General features: G+C 37.5%; 1 protein-coding gene across 1 annotated transcript in view; it reads left to right on the plus strand.

Moving 5' to 3' along the window:
* LOC115381689 (contactin-associated protein-like 4) overlaps positions 1-27,723 on the plus strand; it is a 104,453-nt gene that overhangs the window by 6,018 nt on the left and 70,712 nt on the right. The window contains exon 2 of the mRNA XM_030083245.1: positions 13,953-14,063. Coding sequence (XP_029939105.1) covers positions 13,953-14,063 — 111 coding nt within the window. The remainder of the gene's footprint in view (positions 1-13,952; positions 14,064-27,723) is intronic.

Below are 27,723 nucleotides of genomic sequence, written 5' to 3' on the forward strand. Positions count from 1 at the left end.
ACATATTATGGTTGAAAGTACAATAAAAACAACAAAGACAAAAAAAAACAAAAAAAAAAAAAAAAAAAAAAAAAACAAAACAAAGTCTTATAGTGTATACTGCTCCAAATGTGGCCTCTCTATACCTCTGGAGATGAGTTATATTAACAATGAAAGAAATGAAATGAAATGCCTGAGTTTGGAGCCTGGTGGTGCAGCAGAGTGATGGTTAAACCTACTTAAAGAAATAATCAATTCTGCCGTATGTTCGGTGAGCATTTGAGAAAAAGAATATTGTCTTTCCTGTGGGTGCAGAAAGCAGCAAATGTCAGAGATGTAATATGTGGAGAGAAATAAAAGACATATTTAGATATTGCAAATCCAGGCCTAACAGATAACCTATCCATTCCAGGGTCCATACAAAGATTAACGTTTCCCCCCATAATGAGCAGGTGTGGATTTAAAGAGGGCACAGGTCTAAAAATGCCTCTGGCCTTTCCTTGAAAGACTGAGTGAAAAAGCTGCCCCACCCATCCACATTTCAAATGACCCGTATCTGAAAGTTTCTTGGAGAAATGCTATTCCTGCACACAAACTTCTCAAGTGTGTATGAGCCTTCTTCCTTTTAATAGAGTGGTTCAAGCCTTTAACATTCCATGAGACAATATTTATAATACAAGCCATCACATACAAAATCTGAGATTCAAAAATGTCTTATCAGCACACAAAAAAAAGCTTCATCATCACTTGCACGTGATTTGCAATCTAAAAGGAGCACAGATACCCTGTTTAACAATTTCAGAACGAAAAAAAACTGAGAACTTTGGGCTATTATCAATGACAGTGGAACCAAAAAAACCCTTTCATACATCCCCTGAACCCCCAGGAGACACCAGCTGATGGAACAAACAGCACACCTACCCTGTCTAACTGTAACACTTCCATATCTAATACTATCTAAATGCGTTCCCCAAACCCTCACAGTAATAAACAAAATAAAATAAAACTGGCACAACAACGAATAAATAAGTGGTAAAAAAAAAAAAAAATACCCGTTATATTTATAGAGTGCATTTAACAATACATATGTGAGTAACGTCACTGGAATGCACATGGAACAGTCAGCATGGAAAGCAGTATTAAACTGTTAACCTTCTTACAATTAGCATGGTCCCATGCCTCACCAGCCACAGACCCGTCAGTCAGCCTTGAAATCCTTCACAAACTCTTCGGCCTCGATCACAGAGCTTGAATGGATGCGATCAGTTTTGGTGATGGGGAGACGAGCAGGGTACAAAAGTGAAGGTATTAGTCCCAACTTGTACAAGTTTGACATCACCTATATTCTTTCCTTTGGCTTACCATGTCAGGTCTGCAGTCGTCGTAGATTCTGAATGACTTGTCGACATACTTCAGCTCACCACCGCTCCTGGCCTCCCGGATCAACAGTTCTTTATTTTGGTACCAGTGAAAGCAGATGACGACAGGTCGCGGCCTGTCTCTGGGGCCCGGTTTTGGGGCCAAGCTGCGATGTTCATGATCCAACTCCGGTGGAGTGGGAAAAGTATCCTGCCCAAAAACATCCTGTAACAACTGTGAGAAAAGCTTGGAAGGTTGCGGGCCCTCAATCCCTTCTGGTAGCCCGACAAGGCGTGCGTTGTTCCACCTGCTGCTTCCCTTCATGTCCGTCAGTGTTACACCCCTGTGAAGGGGGATAATAAAGGAAAAAACACAGACATGCTGTCTCTTCTGTCACATCCAGTGATCCGTTCATCAGCAATGGATGAACGGAAGCAACGTGTTCCCCTCCACAGTTGAGCTCACACGTAAACAATCAAAACCCAATCAGTGGTCAGAGAAACAACTTTCAAAGCAATAAACTTGTAGAAACGGAAACACGGCAGAGAACATTATTAAATAGGAACCACAGGTTTCAAAATAATATCAGGATTTGATTATGTTTAAAACACCGATTACCCCTCTTTGGCTTATGACTCTATGCTTGTTTGCCTGGGAAACCAGAGTAATAGAAACCAGATCACTGAGTTTCACCTTAATCAGTTTTCACCTTTGATGAATGAACTAAGTGTTGTTTTCATCCGGGCACTGTCATGAATTAAATCTTTCTTTTGCGTGCCATGGTAACACTTTACTTGAAGCACCTCTGTATAACACATTATAAGTACATTATAGCACTGTATAACTATAGTTATAAACACATGATCACAATGCTTTATAAAATCAGGACCTAATCAGGACCCTAATCCTGTGCTGCATAGTGGGTTATAAAGCATTGTGATCATTTATGACTGTTTATAACTACTTATAATGTGTTATACCGGGTGCTTCAAGTAAAGTGTTACCCGTACTATTTTTAACATATTCACATGTGTGTTTTACCAGCATTTTAACATAACTTATGTCACCATTACATCAGCTTTAGCCTTTAGCTTGTCATTGCTGGCCCGTAGCATCGTGCAGTTATCCTCTCCGACAAGAAGCTGGTAAAGTGACTCAGCATTTTCCTCCAATGACTCCAGGCGTTTGCCATGGCTATCAGGCATCTTCTGAAGTCTGTCAAGTTTTCCATTCACTTTGTCGAAAAAAAGATGCTTTTAAGTCTGCCATCAGAACTGTCCTGTGCTCGACCAACAGAGCTACGATGTCAGCTTTGCTAAGAGTACCAGAGGCAGCAGGAGCCACCGATTCCATCTTTTCACTCGTTTTGGCAGGTTTGGGTGGCATAACGGGATGCAGTACTGACAAAACAGTTTAAAATATTTTCTACTTGGCTTACCGTGAATGGCTAAGTTGGGTGGGTTTTATAATCAGTAAAAACAGTGAGAGTCAGAGAAGCGTGCCTATCCCATGCTCATCAAAATCAGAAGTCTCTTCTAACTCAAGATATTGAACCCCAAATTGCTCCCACAGGAAGTTGAGCACATCGCATGGCAGCTGTCGCCAGTATGTGAGTGCCTGTGTGAATCAGTGAGTGCAACAAGCTTTGACACTGCTGGGTGTTGAAATCAGACTAAATAGATTAAATTCATTTTATAGTTTTTCATTGATAAAATAAGACGTCTTTAAATGAAAGCAAAATAAATAAATAAAATAAAGTAAGAAAAACATTGTGATCCTATATCTCACTGTCCATGTATTCAAGTATCCAATGAGCACCTTGCTCTTGGTCTGAGAGTGTGTGACTGAGGTGGCATTAGCAATTTTATGTGCTTTATCAATAAAGTCCATTTCAACTGTTTCAGAAATGCAAATAGGATTACTCATACCACCGGACTGTCGATTTAAATCTATGCCGTTATTCAAACTATTTACTAGTTAAACAATGCTAACAATCAATAAAATCTACTGCTATTTAAAGGAATGAATGCACAATCCTTTTGTAGAAACTCAAATGTTTCTTTATGTTGAGTAGACTCTCATATGCCAAAAGTGACACTAATCACATTAAATACACATGATGGTAATAATTTACTTTTATTAGTAAAAAATTGTTTGGTTAAAGTTGACTCCAAGTCAAATCTCGAAAGGAAAATACAGAGGGCGAATATGAAGGATTTCCATAAGTGCTGTAGAGAAGAAAGCAGAAGGAATGAATAATGTGCTAAAAAGTGGAGGAGTTTGGTTCAGTGCCCTGTGTGGACATTCATTGCCTGTGCCCTCCGTCTTTTAGCCATGCAGTGACACTCCGAGCTCCTTCTCTCATTTCACCCATCACTGAGTTTTCTTTGTGAGTTCGTGTGTGTGTTGTCAGATTCATTCGGCTGACTCTGCTCGTTGCAACTTCACCCGGTTGCAGCTCTGTGGTGCACAGCAACACAGGTTTCACCAATAATGCACAGTTCCCTGCATCACGTTCTTATATTCACGTCTGTGGGCTTGTTTCGTCTATGGTATGTAGTAAGTTGCATCCGCTGCACCAGTTGGGTGTTTTTTCTGTTTGTCCATTTACATTAAACAGGCAACTTTTTTTTTTCAATATATTGAATCAATAATTTAACCCAATAGTGTCATCATAACAGCTTTAATTTTTTCAAAAATTCAATATGTTCTGAAATTTTTCATGACTGAAAATCTTCACAACAATTTGTAGATATGTTTATATTCAAACTTTCAAAAAGACTAAAGCAGTGCACTTTGATTTCCAGCAGAATGTCAACTTCAGTTTCACTGCTTCTGAAGTGTTACATGGCCACAGATTTCTGTAAATGTATAAACTTATGGACATTGTTTGAACAAACCAACAAATCCTATAGAATAAGATAGTTAAAACTTATCTTCGGTGTAATTTATGAAATGACGTATTTGGCCGTTGTTGACGTTAAGGTGTTTTGTTCTGCAGTACAACTTAAGGGAATCAGTCATTTGGTTGATCTTATTCACTTTATGGGAAAATGTGATTCGACACAGCAGTTGTCTGCAGCTTATATCAACCTTTATTGGTGCAGGAGCTACTAAATGCTACTGTACTTAAAATTTTCTTGCACTGCTCAATATTGATTAGTTCTGAATAGCAACTAACTGTGGATCTACAAATGAAGTGAAAATATTCTCACAAAGCAAAAACAAGCGATAAGATGTCAAAGTCTGCCAGTTTATAGTTCTCCCTGTCTGAATTAAGAGTATGAAATTAAAATCATATAGAAATTTAATGATCACATCTGGACGAGCAAGAGAAACCATGAAAAGATCTTTTTAGTAACCTGACAGAGACACAGGGAAGAAACGATAGTCCACAAACAGAATCTACATGCATGCATCTTAAAGAAAACCAGATTTGTTCCCTCATCACACCTGATAAATGCAAAACAACATCTGGATAAACCACAGTTGTTTTGAAAACAAGTTCTGGGAACAGATGACATTCAAATTGATCTCTTTGGGGTTTCAGATACGCTGCTTTGATGTTTGTGGTCTTAGAAACATTGCAGTGCTAACACTATGTTAGAGAGATGACTGGATTCCAGTCAGAACACTGGATGTATAAACTGTAGCTGTTATACTGGCAGAAGAGGACGCTGCATTGAAAAGAATAAAGAATACGATGCTCACAAAACGATACCCTTGTGGAAAAAATACAGTAGCCTTATTTGGGCTTGATCATTATTGTTGTGGAGGATTTGCTGTGGGAAAATTCTTCAGATCAATTGGTGACCTTAAAGTGCCTTTTCCCTTCTGCTGCTCCTTTTTATTCTGTACAAGAAAAAAATAACAACACATTAGTTTTAATCACAAATAATTATTGTCATTTTTTTTTGTTTTGTTTTTTGTTTTTTGTACTTTCATAGCTGTTGTTACATGACAGTTGCTAGATCTGTAGCTGGAGAAAAAGATGTGCTAAAGCAGGGAAGCTGAGCAAAACCCATTAAAAGGATCAGGACTCAATCCAAATGATTGCAACCATGCAAAAAATTAGTTCATTAAAAAAACACGCTTAATTTGGCTGAGTTATTTTCTTAAAAAGCAAAAAAAAAAAAAAAAGCAACAAAAATTAAAATGAACATGAACAAGTCATAAAGGTAAAAAAAGTCCTCAACATTTCCTTTGATAGTCAGCATTATTCAGCACAGGCAATTATTTGAGATTGAAAAGACCTTGAGGGTCAGTTCTGTGATGGCACCCACAGAAACTTCTGTCTTTCACACAAACACAACAAAATGTAATTTTGATGTTGCACTTTAATGTAAAACCTTGAAATCACAATGAAAGTTCCAATCAGGATGTCGCATAGTAAAATAACTTACCTATTACTATTAATGGTTAATTTCTTTTAATAATTGCATCAAAAAAATGTCATGCATTCATTCATTGTGAAACCTTCCCAGTGAATAACAATGAGCAAAAAAAATTAAACACAAAAAGCATATTTCCAAGTAATCTAATAACTGAACATCCCTAATGTGTAACTACAAGTGACATGTTTTATGATTCAAAGCACATGCTGTCATGCACTCTCATTATTCCAGTTAAGTCATTCATGCCTTCAAGCAAACAGTCAATAATTTATATTTTTATAATTATTATTTCAATTACTTACAAAAAATTCATTAAACATTCTTTGTCTGCAGAAAAAGCCAACACTAACTGCTTGTGGCAAAAGGTAAGTAGTAAGTAATCAAGTAAGTATGGGAAGTAGTAAAGCTAGTATAGAAAGTAATAAAGTGCAATGACCAAAGTTTGAGTGACTATTTTTCTAACAACCTGACATCCTGTTCTTTCAAAGACATACTGTACTGACTCTGCAGGACTATGTGATTAAGTGCTTTTTCCTTCAATGATAAAACAAATATAACTCATTAACAATATTCTCCTCACTTACCCCGTGTCTGCTTCTTTCTTCATTAATAGAAGTGATGTAACCTGCAGCAACTCCCTCAAACCTTGTGTGCTTCTTTTTGTTTCAAATATATCTAATCGTTTCTGTTCCGAGTTTCCCAGCATGTGTTCTAATGTGATGAGGGTTAAATCGCAGATAAATATGTTAATTGCAGCTTTGTTTTGGTGCAGGCTGCTATTAATCATCATTTAATTTGCTGATTAGCTCTGCCTCCCATGAAGCACCGCATTAATGTAGTTAGCATGGGATAAATTGCACCATTTGTTTTCTGACTATTTCAGAGCTAATTGCATTGCGGAGAACAGTTTATCGTCTACAGCATTACGGACATAATACAATTTCGTAACTGAAGAGTCAGTAGAGTTACCTGGCGTGTTGTTGATAATCAGACAAGGACCTTGAAAAAAACGAACAGATATTTCTCTGTTAGCAGTCAGATGGCAGAAATTTTCAGCTGGGCTGCCAGACTGCTGGGCATCGGTCTGCAGCCAAAGCATTTGTTTCAGTCTCTGCCAAACTACACTATCAGGCAAACTATTAGCTGACTGACAAAACCAAAATATAGTGATGATTATATTGACTCAACAGAATACCTTCATTTCACAGCTTAGAAACAGAAGAGAAATGGAGAGTGAGAAATTGAGTCACGCCTTAGGATTAAGGACTCAGGAGAAAAAAATAACCTAAAAAACAACAACAAACTTTCTAATCACAGCTAAGTAGATGATTAACATGAACATGACTTTTAGAGAAAGTTATACATTTTAAGAATAACTTAGGAGCAATACTTCTGCAATGCCTTGTGAAACAAAGAAAAACTAAAAACAACTCAAGATGACCTGCATTCATGTCAGCATTTACATTTGTTATACTCACACTGTGGCACTTTGGTTTTACAAATGTGAAATATCTCTACAGAAATTAGTTGGCAGTTGTACCCGCAAAATAAATGAGTCTTGTATTACTGTAGACAGGGTTAGAAGATAAAAATGTGAACCTCACCAGCTGAAAGGCAAGACAGAATAAACTTCATAGTAAACTTCTTATACTTAACCATGGATGTAAACATTTTCATTCAACCAAGTCTGATAAACCTAATTTATTACAAACACAAGTTTAGTCCCATAAAGGTGGCAGTGGCTTTATGAAATATTAGTAACATGCTTTGAGCCAAAACACCAGATGATAAATCGCAGCATCTTTTTTACAATGACATAACCTAGACCGCATCGGCTCGACTCGTTTCACTGCGCGTCTCCTTGAATGAAAATTTGCAACTACCTGTGACACGGTCCATCTTTGGTTTGAATACCAATGCAAGGAAAGCAGAAAAAGGCTGCAGGACTTAAAAAAAGAAAGAAAAAAACAACAACAACAGTGGAGCTTGACAAGTTTGACCTCGAGTCAGGACCACAAACTGGACTGGAAGAGGCCATTATTCACTGACAAACACAAACTGCTTTTTATCAAACAACAATGATTTTTTTCACCAGATATTACTGGCTGAAGCACAACATGCCAAGTTAATTCAATTGGATTCAATTTAACTTTATTTATATTGCGCCAAATACACCGTAGTTATTTCTCTGCCCTTCTGCAGAGAAAAAACCCACATATTCCACATGAGCAAGCATAAGCATCAGTGGAAAGGAAAAACCTTCCAGCTGCTAATTAGCCTCAAGCTACATACTCTGATTCTTTAATTTAGGTGTGTACAATACAGGACATGAACTCTTCAGTGACATCTGTTAGAGAGAGACTCGAGGTGTTTTGCATGGACCAGAAGCAGAGAAAATTCGTCATGAAGGTTTCTGTCATCTTGATGAGCACAGAAGTGAAGATTCTTGGTACAACACACCAGCTGCTTGATGTCTACCTGATTAAAGAGCAACTCGTGTGCGAGTGTGTGTAAAAGAAATACGTAGAAATCTGGGAATATTACATGTGATTATGATAATTTACTTTGAAATGTAAAGTTTACCAAAACAGAGTGCTACTTAGAGTTGAAACATGTTTTTTATTTATTTGTTAACTTTAGATTCTTCATTGTGCCTATCAAAGACTCTAAAAGTCTGTATAATTGCACAAAACATCAATTCGTCCAACACCTATGAAGATGTTGCGCTGCTGTCCACTACAAATATTGCTAAACGAAGCACCGTATCAATTGAATCAACTGCCCCAAGTGGCATCAGTTGAACTGAGGGGCAATTGTTGTCATTAATTCCACAAAATTGGGTTAATGTCAAGCCTTCTATCTTTATGTCAGTTCAGTAGCTCTGTATCAAAATGTTGACTCTACAGAGATCCTAGAGACACAGTAACTATTACGCTCAGTTAAATGCAGCTGAAGTATTTATCTATTTCCTGTCATACCTTTGGCTCTTAAGAGTGCTTTTGTTGTTTTTGTTTTCCATACTTAAATATGCAAATGTGAAAATATTAAAGATTAAAAGATGACCCTGTTTTTTTGAGAAACTGCGAGGGCCGTGATATGATACTGCACACTATTGTACAGTAGGCGGCGGGATGCACCTTTAAGCTGTTTGTGATCCGCTAAAACAAAATAATAAGAAGAAGTTTGGTGAAATAATACCCCGAGTGTGGCAGCGAGTGGCCCCTCCACAAGATGGCGCCGCTGAGGTACATCAGCGTCTACGTTTACGATGTATATGTGAATAACAGGTTGGATGAGGAGCAGACACACCAGTTTTAGCCAGGATTGGAATTGGATTCCTGTGACTGTAACTTGGATTGAGCAGATATGGATCCAGACTCTTTACTGCTTTAATTAAGATCCAATTGCTAAAAGCAGTAACAAACTGCTTCAGACTCCAGCTTGAGTAACCTAAGTTGGGCTCTACTGTCTTGTATTCATGAGGCCCATAGTTGTCTGGGAAAAAAGAAACATTTAGAGGCAACTAATAAATATTGACATTAGGGTGAAATGACCCATCCTTTCATATTTCCATTCCCATTGCTACTTTTGAATCAACCTGAAAACCCCTGACCACAGTGTCACAGACAAAATTATATGATGTGATCTCACAAACAGTGCCACATAGTTAGCTGTCTCAAATTATCCTGATGCTGTTGTCTACCGGAGGCAGTTTTCAGGTCTTTTACTGATGGTAAGACTTTCACTGCTATGCACCTGTGAACGCTGTAGCCCAAGAGAGTCGCTGTAACGACAACGCTTGACTTTCTCTCATTTTAACCTCAACCTCAAGTGTCTGCCCAACACTTTCCTCTTGTAATGTCATTCAGTCCGTTTCTTTGAATGTGTGTGATCAGCCAGCACCCTTGCCTTTAGCTTGGATTTAAGGTTAAGTGGACCATCTTCTCAAAAATCTCAATAGCAACACATTCAGAGACTGACAATGATTCGGATACTTTAGATTTCCAAAAGACATCTGTCTTAAAAAGACAGATGTCTTCCTTTTTATTGTCATTTATAATACTGAAACAAGCAGCTATTACATTCATATGTTATGAAATATGAAATAATAAAATAAAATATGAAAGTGAAATCTTATATGAGTAAATTTTATATACGTTTCTAGTTGTAGGTTGAAAATATAAGTTACTTATGGTTTGTTTTGGTATTACTTTGTATGTTTGCAAGATTGTCACTGGCAGGCAGAGATCTGTGATGTGGCTTCTTGTTTAGTTTCAGGCACACATACTAATTGTGATTAAAAAAAAAGTTTTTTTGGCTACACTGTGTTGGTAAAGGGTGAAAGGTTTGTGAAGAACAAACAGACCAAAAAACAAGAACAGCTGTTTTCTGCACAAACAAGTAGCGCAGGGCCTCATTATCCTGCTAACTGACAAACAGAGAAAGAAGGAGGCCGGAAGAGTTTAACAGGTTGACACAGAAATCCTGGTAAAGCGGCAGTGTGTATTTTCACTTTATTTTGTTGATAAAGGATGCTTTCTGGTACTCAGCATATTTCATTCTCCTCTCATGTGTCTGGGTGCAACACAGTGTCACTAAAATGGTCAGCTGGCATACGCTCTGCAGATGGATTGAAGAGGCTATCTTTATTTTCTCAGAGGGGCAATTTGCTGCACAGTCAGCAGTCAACCAAGCAGCCATCAGCCGACAACAATAAACAGGCAATGAAATACACGAGAAAATCCCAAGAAAAACGCAGTGGATGGACTTGCTGTCTTATTCATTTGATTTGTGCAGCACACCAGTAGCATCATGAGAGCTATCATGAGACACACACACACACACACACACAGAAATTGATATGTACCCTCCACCCCCACCTCCACCCTATATCCTGGACTCATGTAAGCTTATTATGTGATACGGCTGTATATATGAGAATCTACTGTACAAATGAACAATCATTTCAAAGGAAGATGTCCTCTTTGCGTGCAGAATGCTGTCGAATGAAGCATAAAGCTGTGGAGACCCATTCCACACACTTGCAACTGGCCAACAATTACCCACGTCTCTAGTAGACAATAGAGACTTTGGAGGTGGGGACAATGAGTAATGGCTCTCCTTAGACCACCTACAGTTCTCAACTTGTCTTTCAGCTTTTAACATTAAAGTACAAAAATAATAATAATTGTTGACAGCTCTCCCTGCAGTAGCTGATGGCATTAATTAACTTCAAATATTACATAATATGCCTCTATGGTCTTTGCATCGGTTTTGGCTTACATTGATCCCACGTCGCTGTTGTTCAAACAAATACGAGTACATGTTTTGCCCAACATTTTTATTGACAATTCTTGAAATACACTCAACAATTGAAGGTTTAATACTTCACCAACTGTAAAGGGAACACTGCAGGAATTTTATTTGTACTTAGCTCAAAGGCCTTTGGCGTAAGAGGTGGAACTGCTTTAAAAGGCCTTATTTTCTGTAATATTTTTCCCCCTCAGTATCATGATAAAAAAGGACCTAAATATTAATTTCTTTTATTACTAGTTGCACTTTTAGAACCGAATATAATGTAAATGGAATACAGGAAAATTAAAAACCTAAAGCTATAGTTAGGTCAACATTCAACATTCAAAGTAAACGTCTCTGTCTTTTACACTGATGATATTGGTTTGTTTGCTCTGACATCAAACAACTACTCATCAGCTGCACTCAGTGAGATTATACATGCAGTGTATGATATAGAGGTCTTTAACTGAGTTCCTCAGGTGATGCATGAGAGTTTTATTTGAATTTGTTTGTGAAGTAACTTTAGTAATAGAAGGATCGATTTTATCCCTTTCAGGAACGACCAGAGATTTAAACAAATCCTCCCTGTAGTGCAGCCTGGTTTTACAGCAAGTTATAGAAATTACTCCTCAAACAATGTATTTTCTTGAGTGGGGATTGGAATATTTGATGGTTTTGAAGGTATTTTTTCTTTTATTAGATTAATACAAATGTCTTTTTGTCTGTTTTTTTTTGACAAAATCAAGACCGGGGATATTTAACATTTACAGGAAAGTTCCAGTTTGGGTGTAGCAACGCTCAGAGACAGATGACAGTTAAAATTTTCCTGCCTAAAAGATATTGTACATTATTATTGACATCAAAGTATTCCTCATAGATTTATCTGTCTGAAAATGCAGTATATGATCAATAGAGGTGTGTACACAAACTGAAGGGATGGAAAATAAGAGCGGAGTTGGACTGACGGGCTATTCAAAACTGCCAACAGCTTGTGGTTTATAGCCTCAGATAATGAAAATCGCTTCGCTCTGTGCTTGAAATGTGATGTAGTACTGTTGACAAAGTAATCTTTGCGTAGAAAGATAGGACTGTCCACTTTCTCTCTTCTCAGAGTCAAAAACCTTTCAGAATGAAAACGTTTGGATTACACCTACTCAGTATTTATTTATAGAGACAAAATAGCTGTAAATTGACTTCACCTGTGTGTGTGTGTGTGTGTGTGTGTGTGTGTGTGTGTGTGTTTGTGTGTGTGTGTGTGTGTGTGTTCTAAGGTTTCAGCTGTCTCAAAGCACTTTGCATGATCAGTCACATTCACCCACTCACAGGTCAGTTGTTGCAGGGCAGCCAGTTAAGCCACTCAGCCACTTGTAAGAGCAACACAGAGGTTTGGTCTCGCCCACTCACACTGACTTTTTAGCACAGGGTAGCAGACATGGACATCAAACCATCAACCACTGAGATTGGAAGATAAATCTTACTCCAACTCAAGCCAGGACACAAACACACATCTTTTTTAGCGAAGTCCAGAAAACAAAACTGCATTGCAATAATTAAATGCTTGTTAACACAACAGAAGGGAATGCTTGGTTAGATGCAGATGGAAGCATTCAAGTGTCACACAGAGACTTGATTGTTTCCACAAGTGATGCACATGAATGCAGCACCCACATAAAACCGAGTGTGAACTTTAACTAATGCACAATCACAACCTGAGACATGAAATGTATCAAAACATAAACATAATGTCAACAATGAGATAAAGTAGAAAACATGAAACAAAAAGACAGCTCCCCAGAGGAACACATTTCCCAGAAATTCCTAATAATTATCCTGTTACAACACAGCAAATTAAGAGTAACATGAGAACTGTGCAGGGTAAAGATACAGGTCAAGCGGTGCTGATTTAACTGGTGACCTTGTCAAATGGTGTGAGGCTGATGTTATTATAATGATGGGGATAGTAAGTGACTGCACTGAAGCCTGTTCAGCAGAGTAAAGTCTATGAACTATATGCCAAATGTTCTTTGTAGGTACATATGGTTTTTATTTTTTAAAGTCAAGTGTAAATTCAAATAGAGAAATATAAAGAAATCACGTACTTCCATACACACAGCACTGTGCCGCCGCTGACGACAAAATGTTTAAATTAAATGTGAATAAGAGCATTGACTCTATAAGTATTTCTGGGGCTTCCCAGTTTCCTTTTTACCCATGTAAGTGTGTTTATGTCAAGCATGGACTTAAAGCTTGTCTTAAGCTGCATTCATATTTGCCTTAAATTTCCAGTAAATAAATGGCATGTTGGGCAGGATAATAATTGACACAGAGTTTATATTCTCAGGCATGTGAAATTTATTGTCATAATACATTATTACAATACTTTATTATTTAAAGTTTGAGTAAAGTGCCGCTAGTGCTATTTTTACTCACTGAGGTGATGTGTGTGTATATATCATAGTCACCCATAACTTCAGATAAGTGTTATGGTGTTTTATGCTTCACAGAAAAGAGCCGCTTGCAGATAGTTTGTGTTCATCAGTCAGTAATTCAGGTTAAGTTTGGATTAAACTCCAATTGATGTCGTTGACATTCACAAACAATAAAGTGCTTGGGATACGTGAAGACCTCCTTTGACTTTTCTCTCCCAGTCAAGTCAAGTTGTCGTATTTGTGCAGCAAGCTGTGATTACTTTATCAATCTCAATCCTACAGTCACATCTTCATGTTTAACCTTTCAATTAAGATGTGACCTACTTCACCTTGAACTTTGCATCAACATAATCATTAAATAATAGTGAGTCGTCATTGTGTAATATTATTTCAAATTATTTTAAGGTTTCTAATCACTATTCTGCATCTACTGTTTTCTCTCTCTCTCTCTCTCTCTCTGTGTGTGTGTGTGTGTGTGTGTGTGTGTGTTTCACAGAGGTGTGTGACAGCCCACTGGTCTCCAGTTTGCCATTATCGTCCTTCAGGAGCTCCTCCCAGCTGTCAAGCAGTCATGGACCAGTCTTTGCAAAGGTCAACAGGAGAGAAGGTGAGGAATCATGCATCCAACGCTTTTATTGAGAATACATAATTTATTACTTGCACTGACACACAAAAAAAAATACAGATTAGTTCAACATATTAATGATTTGACTTAGCTGATTTAGGCTGAGAAACAGCTTTGCAAAACCAATAGTGTAATTTTTGGGCTTTTTAAATTTCTAAATCACTGTAGTTTAGGAGGCACTTCAGTTTATACATATATATGTATATATATATATATATATATATATATATATATATATATATATATATATATATATATATATATATATATATATATATATATATATATATATATATATAATTGCATGCAAAATTCAGTTTATAACTGTGGATGTCTACATGGGTTAGCAAATACATGCAAACACACCTAAACTATACATTTGACTCGTGCTTTGTATTCCATTTATTTCAAGATTTTGCTAAGATTAATATTGTGTTCTTGATTTGCATCTAAAATTCCCAGTATGTATGTTTGACAATTTTTAATGTGGTTCAGACAAACACAATAATCAAAATGGAGAAATCCAGATGCTGTTTGGTTTTGTAAAGGCAAAAGGGTGGGAAAAAAAAAAACAACTGGAGATTGTAACTGCCCCAGAAAAATGGGCAAACGTAATGAACACCCAAATCACAACAACTGCTTCACATAAATGGAGGGATTTCTCATGGGAAAACTGTATTAGATATTTTATTTCTCCCAAACAAAAGTCCAAACAGAGTGGGGATCGTCTGTTATAAAACCGTTATGGGACAGGCTCCATTTCACCGTCACAGAAATCCCAGGTTATGGTACTGAATTCATTCATGTCATTTTATACTGAGTAATTAGACCTAAGTATACCTAAATGGCTTGGCACAAATATTTTATCAAATTTGAATTAACAACAACAACAACAACAATAATAGTGTTTATTTTTCTATATGTTTGTTTTTATGCTGTCATTTAGATTTTGCAGACACGCCAAAGTCTACTACGTGTGTGTTAATGCAAGAGTTAGTGTTAATGTTTCCATCATGCTGTGGAGCTTGAGCAATAATACCTCAAGTTTCTTGCTTCACACATTTCTTGTATTTTGTAAAACTGCACCCTTACTCATATTGCTCTTTTAACAATGTTTAGAATAGTGTGGTGCTTTTGGGAACACTGATTACATTTTGAGTAAAGAAGACATGGTTCCTGTGAAGTAGCTGAGACACAAAGAAAGCCTCGTCTTCCAAGTTTAATAGATTACCACAGTGAGGGAGATCACATTTTGGTATAAAGCATTTGTACAAATACCAAAGCTACTATGGCTGCTTTAATAACAAACAAAACACGTTAGGAGAAAGTGTATGCATAGTTGAAAGCTAGAGGGGCATCACAAAATGAAAGAATGAAAGTTTTGTCATTAAAAAGCAAGGTTTCTCTGTCCATATATCTGCTTGTCATTTGTGCCAAGACAAAGGTCAAAGACATTCAGTGATGAACAGTAACCAAACATCAGTGTGGCAACATTGCTGTTTCTACTGTTGTGCTTTTAAACCCACCACTGTTCTAATTTAACTGATCTTCACAATGTAACGACAGTCCCATATATTGGAAAGCCGGAAGTCAGGTAAAATATATATATAAACAGTTCGTGTTAGCTCCAGCTGCATGCTTATCATTCTTCTCTACCCTTTTCCCTTACAGCAATGACCTTTTGCATTTCTCATAGATGTGTTTGGAAGCATGAGCTGTGCTGGGTTTGCGGTGCAGCCCATCCATAAAAAGTTAAGGCTGTGGTTGGTTTGAACTTCATGCACTTGGTCAGTTGTTGATACCAACTGTCTGAAGCACCTTCAGGCTAGCGAAATGGTAGCCGCCACCTGAGGACAAAGCGATGTCCCTCGCTCAGATCTCACATTGCAATTTTTCTCACTGAGATGTTCCGTTCCGTTGGTGGCATTGGTGCATTTTTTTCCCCTCAGTGCAGGAGAGTCTCTCAATGGGACACTGAGCACAAAACATCAAAGGTAAACCGGTGCAGGATCCACACAGTTTGAGAAATACCTCCGTGATAAATGCATGGACAAAGGAAGACAGATTGTGTATGATTAATGGTCAAGTCTTTTATATTAATCAAGATGATAGACAGGCAGACAGACAGACAGACAGACAGATAGATAGATAGATAGATAGATAGACAGATAGATAGATAGATAGATAGATAGATAGATAGATAGATAGATAGATAGATAGATAGATAAACTCATTACTGTGCAGCGTTTAGAAGTGAAATACAATTATATTGCGTTAGTACATTAAACTTTATCTACAGGGCCACCTCCACTCAATACAGGCATAAAACTGAGCCGTGAGTCACCAGCCAAAGTAGAATTCAAGAGGGAATTCTTGACTGGATGCTGATGCAGGGTTTATAAAGGGCTATCAAGGCTTGTTTTTGAGCTGTGCAGATTTTCTCATTTACAGAGCTCAGTGTGATCTGGGAGTCTGGGATTTATTCTGTTTTTCCTTCATGTGTGAAATAATTTGACCTGCTTGGACAAATACTGGGCCAGCAGATTATTGTTTTCTGTGAAAGCTTGATTGTGAGGTTTCTACATTTTTTTTATGCAAACACAACCGACTTCCTTGTAGAAAGAAGTGAAAATGCGGTCCTGCTTTCTTTGCACTAACAGGTCCTTCCAAATGATCAGTCAACAATCATATTCGAGAGGAAGACGTCTGTCTGTGAAGAATGTATGAATTCAGTCAGAACAGCATCAAAGATAGATAACTTCAGAATGTGTAAAACTTATATGTTCTTTGAGGAGAGAACAGAAGAAAAATGTCACTGTTTTCACAGCTTGTGATAATTGTTGTAATTCTCACCTATGATTATTCTTGGTGAACAGAGGCAACAGAAAAGTGTAAAACAGAGATGGTTCAGGTGCCTCGTTGAAGGAGGCAGTCATGTCAGTGTTGAAGATACAGAACTCGTCTCCTGGGCTGTCCCACGTGACATTCAGTTTCTTTGACTCATGCGGGGACTGAAACATGGTGGCCTTTTAGTCTCCGCCAGACATCACAGTTCTTCCAGCGTTGAGCCTCACTGTAAAATAAACCGTTTGGCTTATTGGTGCTGGGTATTTTAAGGAAGTGTTGGGAGAGAAGATCCTCTGAAGCTGTTGTTTCTTCAACATTATCAATCAGATTCTTGAAAGTAAAAAACAAAACTAAACATGAGCTGTCTGGTAAAAGCCAAAATATGATGCTTAGTGTGAGACATTATTAGTTTAAAGTTTCTTTCAGTCATGCACAAATCAACTTGTGTTTTTATTTGACTGTTTGATGTTTTCTCGAGTCTGCTAAAGAAACAGTTGTCACCACTGCAAGAGGTAATAGATTTTATCCCTCTGCCCTCAAAATAATTAATTAGAAGGGTGGTACATTGACTTTTACATGCTGACAGGTATGTGTTGAGTTGTTGCTCTGCATTAGGACACAGCTTAGACTTAATGAGGCTCAAAATTAAAGGCGTATTGAAGATTTGTAGTGTAAAAAAATTTATTACAATGAAAAGAAAAAGAAGAATGGTTATGCAGTATCTGTCATGTTCAAAGTTATTGTTTTACTTTATTCAAGAAGTATGAGAAATGAAAGTTATGTGTTGTATCCCAGGAATAAAAATGATCCTATGGATTAAACAGTACATGGTGCACACTTTGCTGCATGCGTTTTTTAGACCAATCCGTCCGTTGCTTTCTCTATGTGAAGTACGTATTGGCCAAGCATAAAAAAATGGCTTTATCATGTAGAACTGTTTTTCCTATTCTCAGACCGTCAGCAAAAGTGCAATCTCACAGTTAGAACAATCATATAGTCAACAACATTCTGCAGTATTGTTGGAACAACTTTTAATTTTTTTCAAAACATGTCAAATTTAAAAATAAAATTACAAAATTAAGTTGAAAGAAAAATTAAACCCCAGTTTTTTTGGGTTTTTTTTTTTAACAAATGCTGAAAAACAATGGATTAACAAGCAGGCCAAATGTAATTCACAGAAAGTGTCCATAAAGAAATCCCCACAATGTGCAGATATTTACATAACTTGAAAAATGAACAGCAATATTTCCAATTTAAAAAAGAAAAATAACCCCAACATTTTGGCACTTGAAAAACGCATTTAAAACAAACAGATGAATTGAAAAATGCAAACGTGAGCTCATACACTCAACACTCAACTATACATAGATATGTGTTTGCATGTGTGTGCATCAGTTGTCAAATTTCCTTTAAGCAAATTGTGACAGTTTATTACACTACAGAGGGTGAACAGTCCCCAGTTTATTTTAAAATGTGGAAGTATTGTAAGACACATTATCAAATAATGCATCGTTTTAGTTTGACAGATGTAATGTATTTTCACTTTGTGAAGTCATATCGTATTCATTTTGCATTAATGTGTATTCATATTTTAAAGGCTCACACTTTATTATAAGCCATTTTTTCGCTCCCTGTATTTCAAATCTGCCTCTGTCTTGTTGCACGCCTGTTGGAGTGTAGTGTCCTGATTTTAATTCAGCCCCATTTGGATACCCTGAAATGATTAATATAACTTCATTCCATCTTATAGCTAAATGTTAATGGAAGTATTTAACATTTAAAGGCAAATGTTAATGACAGTATTTAACATCTAAGCAGTTTCTGTTTTTCAGTGGACCATACTGATAATTGCACATTAGAGACACTGTAATTAGGCTGATGCAAACTTCATCAACCCTCAGTAGTAATTTTTTAAAATTTAGATATGAGACAGGGATATACGATTAATAGAAGGTGCACATAAAATTTAGTTGCATGTAGAGAAACATAGTGGAGGTATTAATTTGTGTGTGATGTTTATGTACTCTCTGCTTCCCCCGATACCCCTTTAATGCTGCTCTTAAACACCTTATCTAGTTAAATTCCTCAGCTTCTCCACTCAAATCCTCTTAATCTGAGGTAGTCACACTCTCTCCATAAATCTAATTATATGGGTAAATATTGCTTGATTCCTTGACAAAATGTAGCTAAAAGCCTCCCATCTAAGCTTTCTTTCTACATTGCTTCTACAGCTCTCACTCAATTTACTGAAAATAGCCAGAGTTGCTAATCCATGACAGCTCATTAAATATCACATTTTTATGCTGTGACTATATACCCTCATTTTGCAGCAGTTACTAAAATATCTGTGTTTCATAGTTTTACTTTCAGTTGCACTGATAAAATACTCTGCATGTTCACAAAAATTGAGACTTGAAGAAACAACAGGCATTCATGGAAACTGCATGGTTAGCATGTTATAGCAATGCTATAGCAGCTATCGTAATGGGCAAAAAAATTATTAGAAGTAATTTTTGTTGCTCCAATTGATTTAAATCAGTCAGTGATACAAAGGCTCAATCTGTCAAATAGCTCCTTACTGCCAGATAAACTGTGATACAAAGTGCTATAAAAGTGATTGATAGAAAAAAACATTCAGACATAATTCCGCATAAACTAATTAACCATATTATTAAATGTGTTTACATAAACACAAACAAATTGTATTTAAACTTAATTTAAAATTCCTTCAAACAATATGCCTTCCTCATAACATAAATCACTTTGGAAAATCTTAAAAAATCACCCAAAGCCCAGACGGATGACATCTCTGGACTCTTGGTGGCTTTTTCTTTCTCATAATAGCCTGTATCCTTTTCTCTGTGCCGATCCTGTTTTTATTGTCTTCCTGTCTCTTTTAGTGTCTCTACCTTTCCTTCACTTGCACTGAGTGGAACAAGAGTACGCCAATGCTAAGCAAACACTACATTTATCTGGGGCACACATCTGCTCCTCCCATCGAAGCCATTGCCCCGACAAGCTGTGTGTCAACCCCAATTTCCCAGTTGGCACCAACACAGTGGAGATTGCAATTAGAAGGCAAAAGATAGAAACTGTGACCAGGATGTCGTTTATTTACTGTCTTATTAGCAGAGACAAAAACTGACATTAGTTCTGTATGTAGAGATGCCTCTGTCTAACACCAGAAGAGATTGGTCTATTATGCGGTGCTACAAGAGATGTTGTTGAAATGTGTCTCTGTGGTCCAGAATCCATTATTTTACACAGTGAATGGTGGTAACTGGGAGTAGGACCTCATTTCAGCTTTTAGGCCTGTGCAATCTCTTGCAAATATCTTATTTTCAAATCAGTGTTTTGCAATGAATCACACTTGAAATCAGCACAAGACTTACATATTATTATATGATTAAGTTGAAATGGCTCAGATAGAAAACTAACTGGACCTGCCATAAACTTAATATAAAACATTTAAGCAAAATAAATATCGCTGTGTTTCCAGTACTTATACTGGAGTTAATCATCCTTGAGCTAATCTGACTTGCATTATTTATTTGTGGCATTCTAATGTTGTTACAATTTTATTACCTTTTTTTTTTATTTTATTTTTTTTTATTTTTAATCTTTGAGTCACTTTGTATCATGCATCTTGTCCGCATAGGATATTTGCTGTGTAAGATGTTATAAGTTAGTGGTCTGAGTTTAATGTTCTGAGCAGACACTCACCAGATGTTGAAGATACATTTAAGCTTTTAAAATATGACTCAACTCAGGTTGAGTGAGGTTCTAGTAGGGCTGTCTGCTTTATGTAGCTTATATGATTATAAAGCTTGTAGCTTTGTATTCATATAAACATGTAGCTTTTCTGGAATGAGCTACTCAACATGAAGCAGTTGTGAACATGGTCATTTGAAAAACCTTGTGTTCTACAACACTCTGCATTAAGGCTTAATCCAGCGGACATACACATTTTTTAATTTTTCCTTTTATTTTTTGTAAATGATACCTTTTAATGATAATGCAAGGATTTGAGTGAAAAACTAATCTACATTTTAGCTGATCCCAGGGGTGTGCGGAGGACTCCCAGCTAGCACATCCCTACTGAAAATATGTTGGGCACTGTGATGGAGTTTTTATTAGGAGTAGCTCAAGGACACTTGTGAGACACTTACAGTTTCAGTGAGAACCTGCTGCTGTGGGAAGTGAACTTGTCATCTCTGAGCTCCTGCTCCATCTCCCAGCCCTCCCGCCATAAAAAAGTCATAATCCATTGCTGACACCACATGTCCTTGGCCTGAATCCTAGCACTGAGCCAGGAGGAAGCATCCAAAATAACATTCTCTTTGATGCTTTCACTCCAGCCCAAATACATCCTTGTATGATTAGCAGCAATGACGCATATTTACTTATTTGGAGGAATTCACTCATCTGTGGGAAACTCGCTGGAGAAGTTGAGCAAATGTTTGTAGCGTTGGACGATTAGGACAGGGTGACCTTTTAAATGAAACCGGTTTTCTTTTTAGTGTGTATTATATGGACTTGTTTTGCTGTTAAAATATCCTGCAAACTGGTAAATGTTTCCATGTAGTTCCTTGTAGAATCAGTTTTTGCTTAGCAACTGTGTATTAATTATTCGTCAATCAAGTATTTAACCTGAACGCTTGAAGTAATTTACAATAGTCAAGGTTGACTATTATAAATGCATGACTTGAATAAAGCTGTTTTCTTTTGTCGAGTATTGTTAACTTTCATTTACTTGAAATGTAGCTTCTCATTCCAGTTACCACATACACATTCTGCTGTGTTCATGATATTGCAAAGTACACAGTAGAATGAGGGTGAGGGCAGTGGTAGAGAAACACACTTAGGGTTCACATGTTCTAATCCCACTGGAGACAAGTTACCACTGGAGGCCTTTGATCCAAAGCGTCACACCATGTCAACCCACTGCTCCGAGTGTGTGTAGTTAGAGTAACTTTCTCCAAGGGGATCAATCATATATTGTTTTTTTTTTTTCAGATATTTAATTTTTGTTGGATTTTTGTGTGACTGAACCTTTTTAAAGTGACATTATTCTTTGGTTCCTGTAAAATCTTGGTTGAAAACAAGTCCTGTGGATGTGTCAAAGCATAAACACTTTGGCACAGAGTCCTGATTGCGACCAGTGTTTTCTTGTTAACATCAGATCTAATGATTAGAGTGACTCAGACCAGTTGTGAAATCGGTTCAATGTAGAGACACTTGTCTGCCGCTATATCTTAAAGATGTTATCAGTGCAGCACAAACACAAAATATATGATTTAGTTTCAAACTAAAGAGATAAAATACGACTACTGACCTCATAGTCTGACTTGGCTGTCTCTCTCAGTAAACGGATGGGACATGCTGTATATTGGATGTGACAATGTTGGAGTGCAGGAAAAGAGAAATGGCCGTGAACTGTAACCCCATCCTAGTTTCATGGCAGATTGTGATATAGTGAAGAAAATTAATCTATTGATTAATGTCCAGGAACATGAATTGCCCACAATTTTTGTATCCCAAATGATGACATTCAGACTAATACATTTCAATTGGAATCTTCTGTGTATTGGCCACTCCCTCTTTCCCTATTAAACAATGCATATGCCGTGATATTTTTGTCTCTTTTTCTTCAGACAGTCAGATGTTAACCGGTTTTACTGTTATGGCCATGCCCTCACTAAAAATAACGTTAAAGATGTATTCACCCACACTGCTAGATCAGACCGCCATCTGCAAGCTGTTTGTATACTTCAGTGGGAAGAGTTTGCATTATGATCATTACACTCATACGCACTGTATGCTTTTTGAGTATGTATATATCAGTAGATGATATGAAAACTAAGAAGGCAGACAATCACTGCAGCATCTCCACACAGCTGTTCCACTGTGCCCTTCCTCACCATGGGAACAGAGAGACACAGTTCTGGGGTTGATTTGAAAGTGATTTCAACAATATTGTTCATAGCTATTGTTTATTGGTTATAAAATACATGTACATCTGCTCTTACAGTGGATGACTACATGCATGTCATTACTTTCAACTTGTTACGACTGTCTCTTTAATCAAGCTCATCATTAGCTCTGTGCAAAGCCGAAATTGGTTGATCATGTGACCAAGAGGCATAGCAACACTCGCTAACTAGTTAGTCTTTTCCTTTTGGCCAGCACGAAATGCTACAGTGAATGAAAAGACAATCAAACTGTAGACTAAAATAAAATCGAATGGACTGGACTAAAGAAAACAGAGTCTGTCTGTACCGTGGAAAGCTTTGTGGGAAGGCAAAAGAAGATAAGAACACAAAGCATATCCATTTCGGTTTACGGACGCTACATGTGGTCTACCTTACTTTACATTTTAAAACAGTAAAAGTGAAAACACACACACCACCAACCCCCATTGTTCACATCAATCAACAAATACTGAAATCAATAACAGTCCTAACAATGGCAGGGCACTGATGAACCAGGAGAGAAAACACTGTCACAAGAGGGAATACACACTGAAGGACGCCACAATCCATGTCTACGGGACGCCCCACCACAGGGACCACCCTGGCCCAGCTGGATAGACACCCACACCACCAGCTCCACCATCCAGGCCAGAACAGTCCCCAGGACTAGAGGTGCTTTATAATTTTAATAAAATGACATTATGTATTCTCTGTTAGAATACAAATTTCAGTTTTAAACAAAATAAATTCCATCTACTGGAAGACTCAAATTCTCAGAGTTTACTCATCATGCTTTGAAGTGGTGTCTCTTTGACAGTCAGTGTTACAAAAATAAAATATCTGAAATGAAATAAAGAAATAGTGCCTATTCTCAAGGAAATCAAAGTGCAATACTGTAACTCTCTTTTCAGGTTGTACAGGGCAAGTAAACAAATAAAGACATATAAAATGATGTTCTCAATACCTTTTCTGTTTTATTGTTATCCAGCTTTAACAAAGTGTCTCTTTTAGCTTTTTTAATGCTAAAACATAAACAATAAGGCACACTCAAATATACTATCAGAACCAATACTTTCTGAGGAGATCAGAAGTGATGCTTTTCCAATGACCTCTTTGAGCAAGCAGAGCCGCTGTCAAGGCATTCTCTCAGGGATCATGTTATACACAGGAAACTACCATAACATTCAGGACAGTGACTCTGACGATTTAAACACATGTTTAGGAGTTCAAAAACAATCAACACCGGACATTTTCAAGAATTTTTTTTTTCAGGACTTATTGTGTGAGAACATAGGTGGTGGAGGTAGAATGGTTTTCATGCTAAGCTGTCAGCTTGACTCCGTGTGGCCTGCTTCTCTCCAGTGATCAGAATTTAGTGAGGTTTGGTTGAGTGTGCAGAAGTTAACAAAAACAATCATACAGGTTTTCGACCAGAGCTAACGATTTGTTGTTAATAATCAGCTCAGTGTTCATACATTCACAACCTCTACTTGGAGACTTGTACTGTCACAAATTTGCCTTGTTGACCAAATCACACATAGATTTGGCTTCTTAAAACTGAGAAAAGTTTGAAAAGAACTGTGTTAATACACATAAAATGCCAAAACAAATTACAGCTTTAGATCTGCCCTGTTTGTAAATAAGTTCCGATTTACTTGTGTGCCACATAGTTTAAGATATATTAAAAATATTTACATGTTGCTTGCTGTACTCCTAAGTTGCCAAGTATGACCCTGGGACCAATCTTGGAATAGGAGTGTTTTAAGAGTTTAATGAATTCATAACAACATGAATGCAGAGTTAATAGTGAAAATCGTTTTGTGGGGGAGTTGTATGAAATAAAACCATTTGAGGGAAAAATTGTGTGATTTCCAATATTTCAGAACTCTGTGGTTATGACATCCTGCATATATGTAAGACTTTATGGCATTACTCTTTGTGCATTTATAGCATTCAGCATGTAAGTAGACGTCTCCACAGAAGCACCAGATTTAACAGCCTGAATAAACAGAACCATCCTCTGCCAAGAGTCTCTGTCATGCAATCAGCTAACTCGAAGGGAAAACTGAGTTGTTGTGGAGGTCTTTGCTTTAAATTAAGCCTAGTTTTGCTTAGTGTGAATAAACCTCTTAATGGAAAAAAGTTTGTTTCATGATAGTGATGATTTACTCTCCCTGTACTGCAGCAGTCTTTACTTTTCCAGTGTGAAATAACAGCCCATTCTCCAAAAGCTGAACACATATTTTTTACTTTTGATTTCAGTAAATATCGTCTTAGATTGACCATGCCTCTTTAAAACTGTACATTCTGCATCAGTCTGAGCACAGGGTTGCTGTTGTTATCTTTTTATCTTTCTCTATATACATAATTAAAAAAAAAAAAAAAACAGCAGCAGACTGTACTACATGCATTATGCACACTCATTTGTGTTCGATTCATTATTATCTTTGACCTCTCGTTGGAAAGTCAGGGACAATCAAAAGACCTCATGATGCTTGCGGGCCACTTTTTGACCAAGGTTGATTCAGTGTTTAGCAGTGGCAGCAACAAGTGCGGTCATAATTTTGATAATTTAGAGGGGTGTTCATGGGTTCAGTTCTGTAATTCTGGCGTATCTGTCCTACAGATGTCATCGTATGCTCATTATTATTATCTAACATTATTAGATTTCTATTTTGAAGTGATTGTTATTTACTAGAATAGAAACAGTGCACTGTACAATTGAAGGAATACTGATGTTAAGGTAACACTTTACTTGAAGCCCCCCTGTATAACACATTATAAGTACATTATATCACTTTATAACTATAGTTATAAACACTCATAAATTATCACAATACTTTATAACATCAGGACCTAACCCTAACCCTAACCCTATGCTGTATAGTGGGTTATAAAGCATTCTGATCATTTATCAGTGTTTATAATTACTTATAATGTGTTATACAAGGGGGCTTCAAGTAAATTGTTACCGATGTTACTTCTTCCTCTGCAGCTTCAGTGTTGATAAGTATGGACACCATCAGCTGTAATGGTCTGTTCATGCTTCTGATGTCCATGTGTCCGCTCGGTCCACGTTGGTCCATGTGATGTAAAAGTGGTTATCCACTCCTGTCTGCGAGGGTCTGTGTGGATCCCTCCACAGCCACACGTCCGTGTGCAGCCCAATTTTTGTGACCGTGTCGGGAGTATGTGCCGGTCGCAAATGGATCGGAGCATCAGAGAACTGGGTCACCACTTTGGTTATACATGTTCATGCGTGCATGTTATTTATCTACAGGAATGTGCAGACCAATGCACATGCATGGCCTCAAAATATTGCATGAGAGGAATTGAGTGCGCATCAATAGTCTGCGCACACTTCAAAGTGGACTGCAGACACGTGGATGCAGATGAGCGTGAACCAGTCTTTACTCTGCATCATAACGTAGATGTTAAAAAAAGTGATGTGTTATGTGTTATTGCCTAAAACTTTGTTAAATCACATACAAGGAAAGACATGTTTTTGTGAAATACTGGTGCTTTAATCCCAAAACTGATATATTGAGGAAAAACAGAAAACAGAATTAAATTTCTTTAATATGCATACTTATCACAAGCATTTTATAATGTTAAGTAACATTGTCAAAAACATTGTTACGCACTCTATTATTTTTGAGGCCTATACCGGGTGGTTAGTGTCATACTGGAGCACACCGTAATGGTTTCTATTAGATATCGGGAGGAGTACTGTTACACTCTGTCCCTCTGGATTGATGACCTTCTAACCCATTTTTTCATTTTTAGACCACCCGTGGAAGCGTTTTTGTCATTTGCCCTTTTAGAGGTCATTCTCCCCTGAGTGGTTATATCACTGTGGTTTGGGTTGACATGAATGTCCAGCAGAGGTATGATGTAGTATCCCTGATCTGTGTTTGACCTCCATTAGATTACAGGGTTTGAAAAAGATTTTTGTGTCACTATGAATAGTTAGGGGTAGAAAAAAAATCACGACCCACATGGCCGTGTGACTAAGAGAATTCAGTGGATTTAGTGAATTGTATTTTTTCCACACAGATTTCCATTCACTTATTGCTTATTCTGGAAAAGCAGCATTATGAAACTCACTCAGGTTCTTGCCTTGTCTTCCTATTTCCTGCTCTGCAGTTGTATAGTTTTCAGTTGACTTGCCTTCCATTGTCACTTTTCCCTGTTTTTTTCCTTATTCATGCTTTCTTTCCAATTCCATTGTAATGAGTAAAGGTCAGTGTGTCTGCTCTCCCCTGTTGTGCTGTCAGTGTCCACGCCTGCTACGGAGGTACTTAAAGGCTCTGGCCTTTAGCGGCTGCCCTAATGAGTAGGAAGCACAGCGAGGCAAAAGCGGTTGATCGCAGACACAGATAATTCAACCCTAAAGACGCCACCAAAAAAGTCTCCTGGAATTTTTATCCTCCCACCATACCTTATCGAAAAACAACCAAACAAAAAAGATTCCATCCATCCATCCATCCATCCTTTTCTCCTGCTTGGTCTATGTGATTTGGTGGTAGTAGTATGAAAAGCAAAGAAGCCCAAACATCCCCATCTCCAGCAACATTTTCCTCATCCTCTGGGGGTCGAGACACCGCCAGACCAAAGAAGAGATATAATCTCTTCAGGGTGTCCTGGGCCACCATCAGATCCTCTTAACAATTGGATGTGATTGGTAAACCTATAATGGGAAGCGACCAGGGGGCATCCCAATGCAATGTTCAAAACAAGCTGGAATAGCAGCTCGACTTTGAGTCTCTCCTCACTCCGTAATGAAGAGTGAAGACTGCCACCCGGCAGAGAAAACTCATTTC

The sequence above is a fragment of the Salarias fasciatus genome, chromosome 23, assembly GCF_902148845.1.
Source record: "Salarias fasciatus chromosome 23, fSalaFa1.1, whole genome shotgun sequence".
Taxonomy (NCBI): Eukaryota; Metazoa; Chordata; class Actinopteri; order Blenniiformes; family Blenniidae; genus Salarias; species Salarias fasciatus.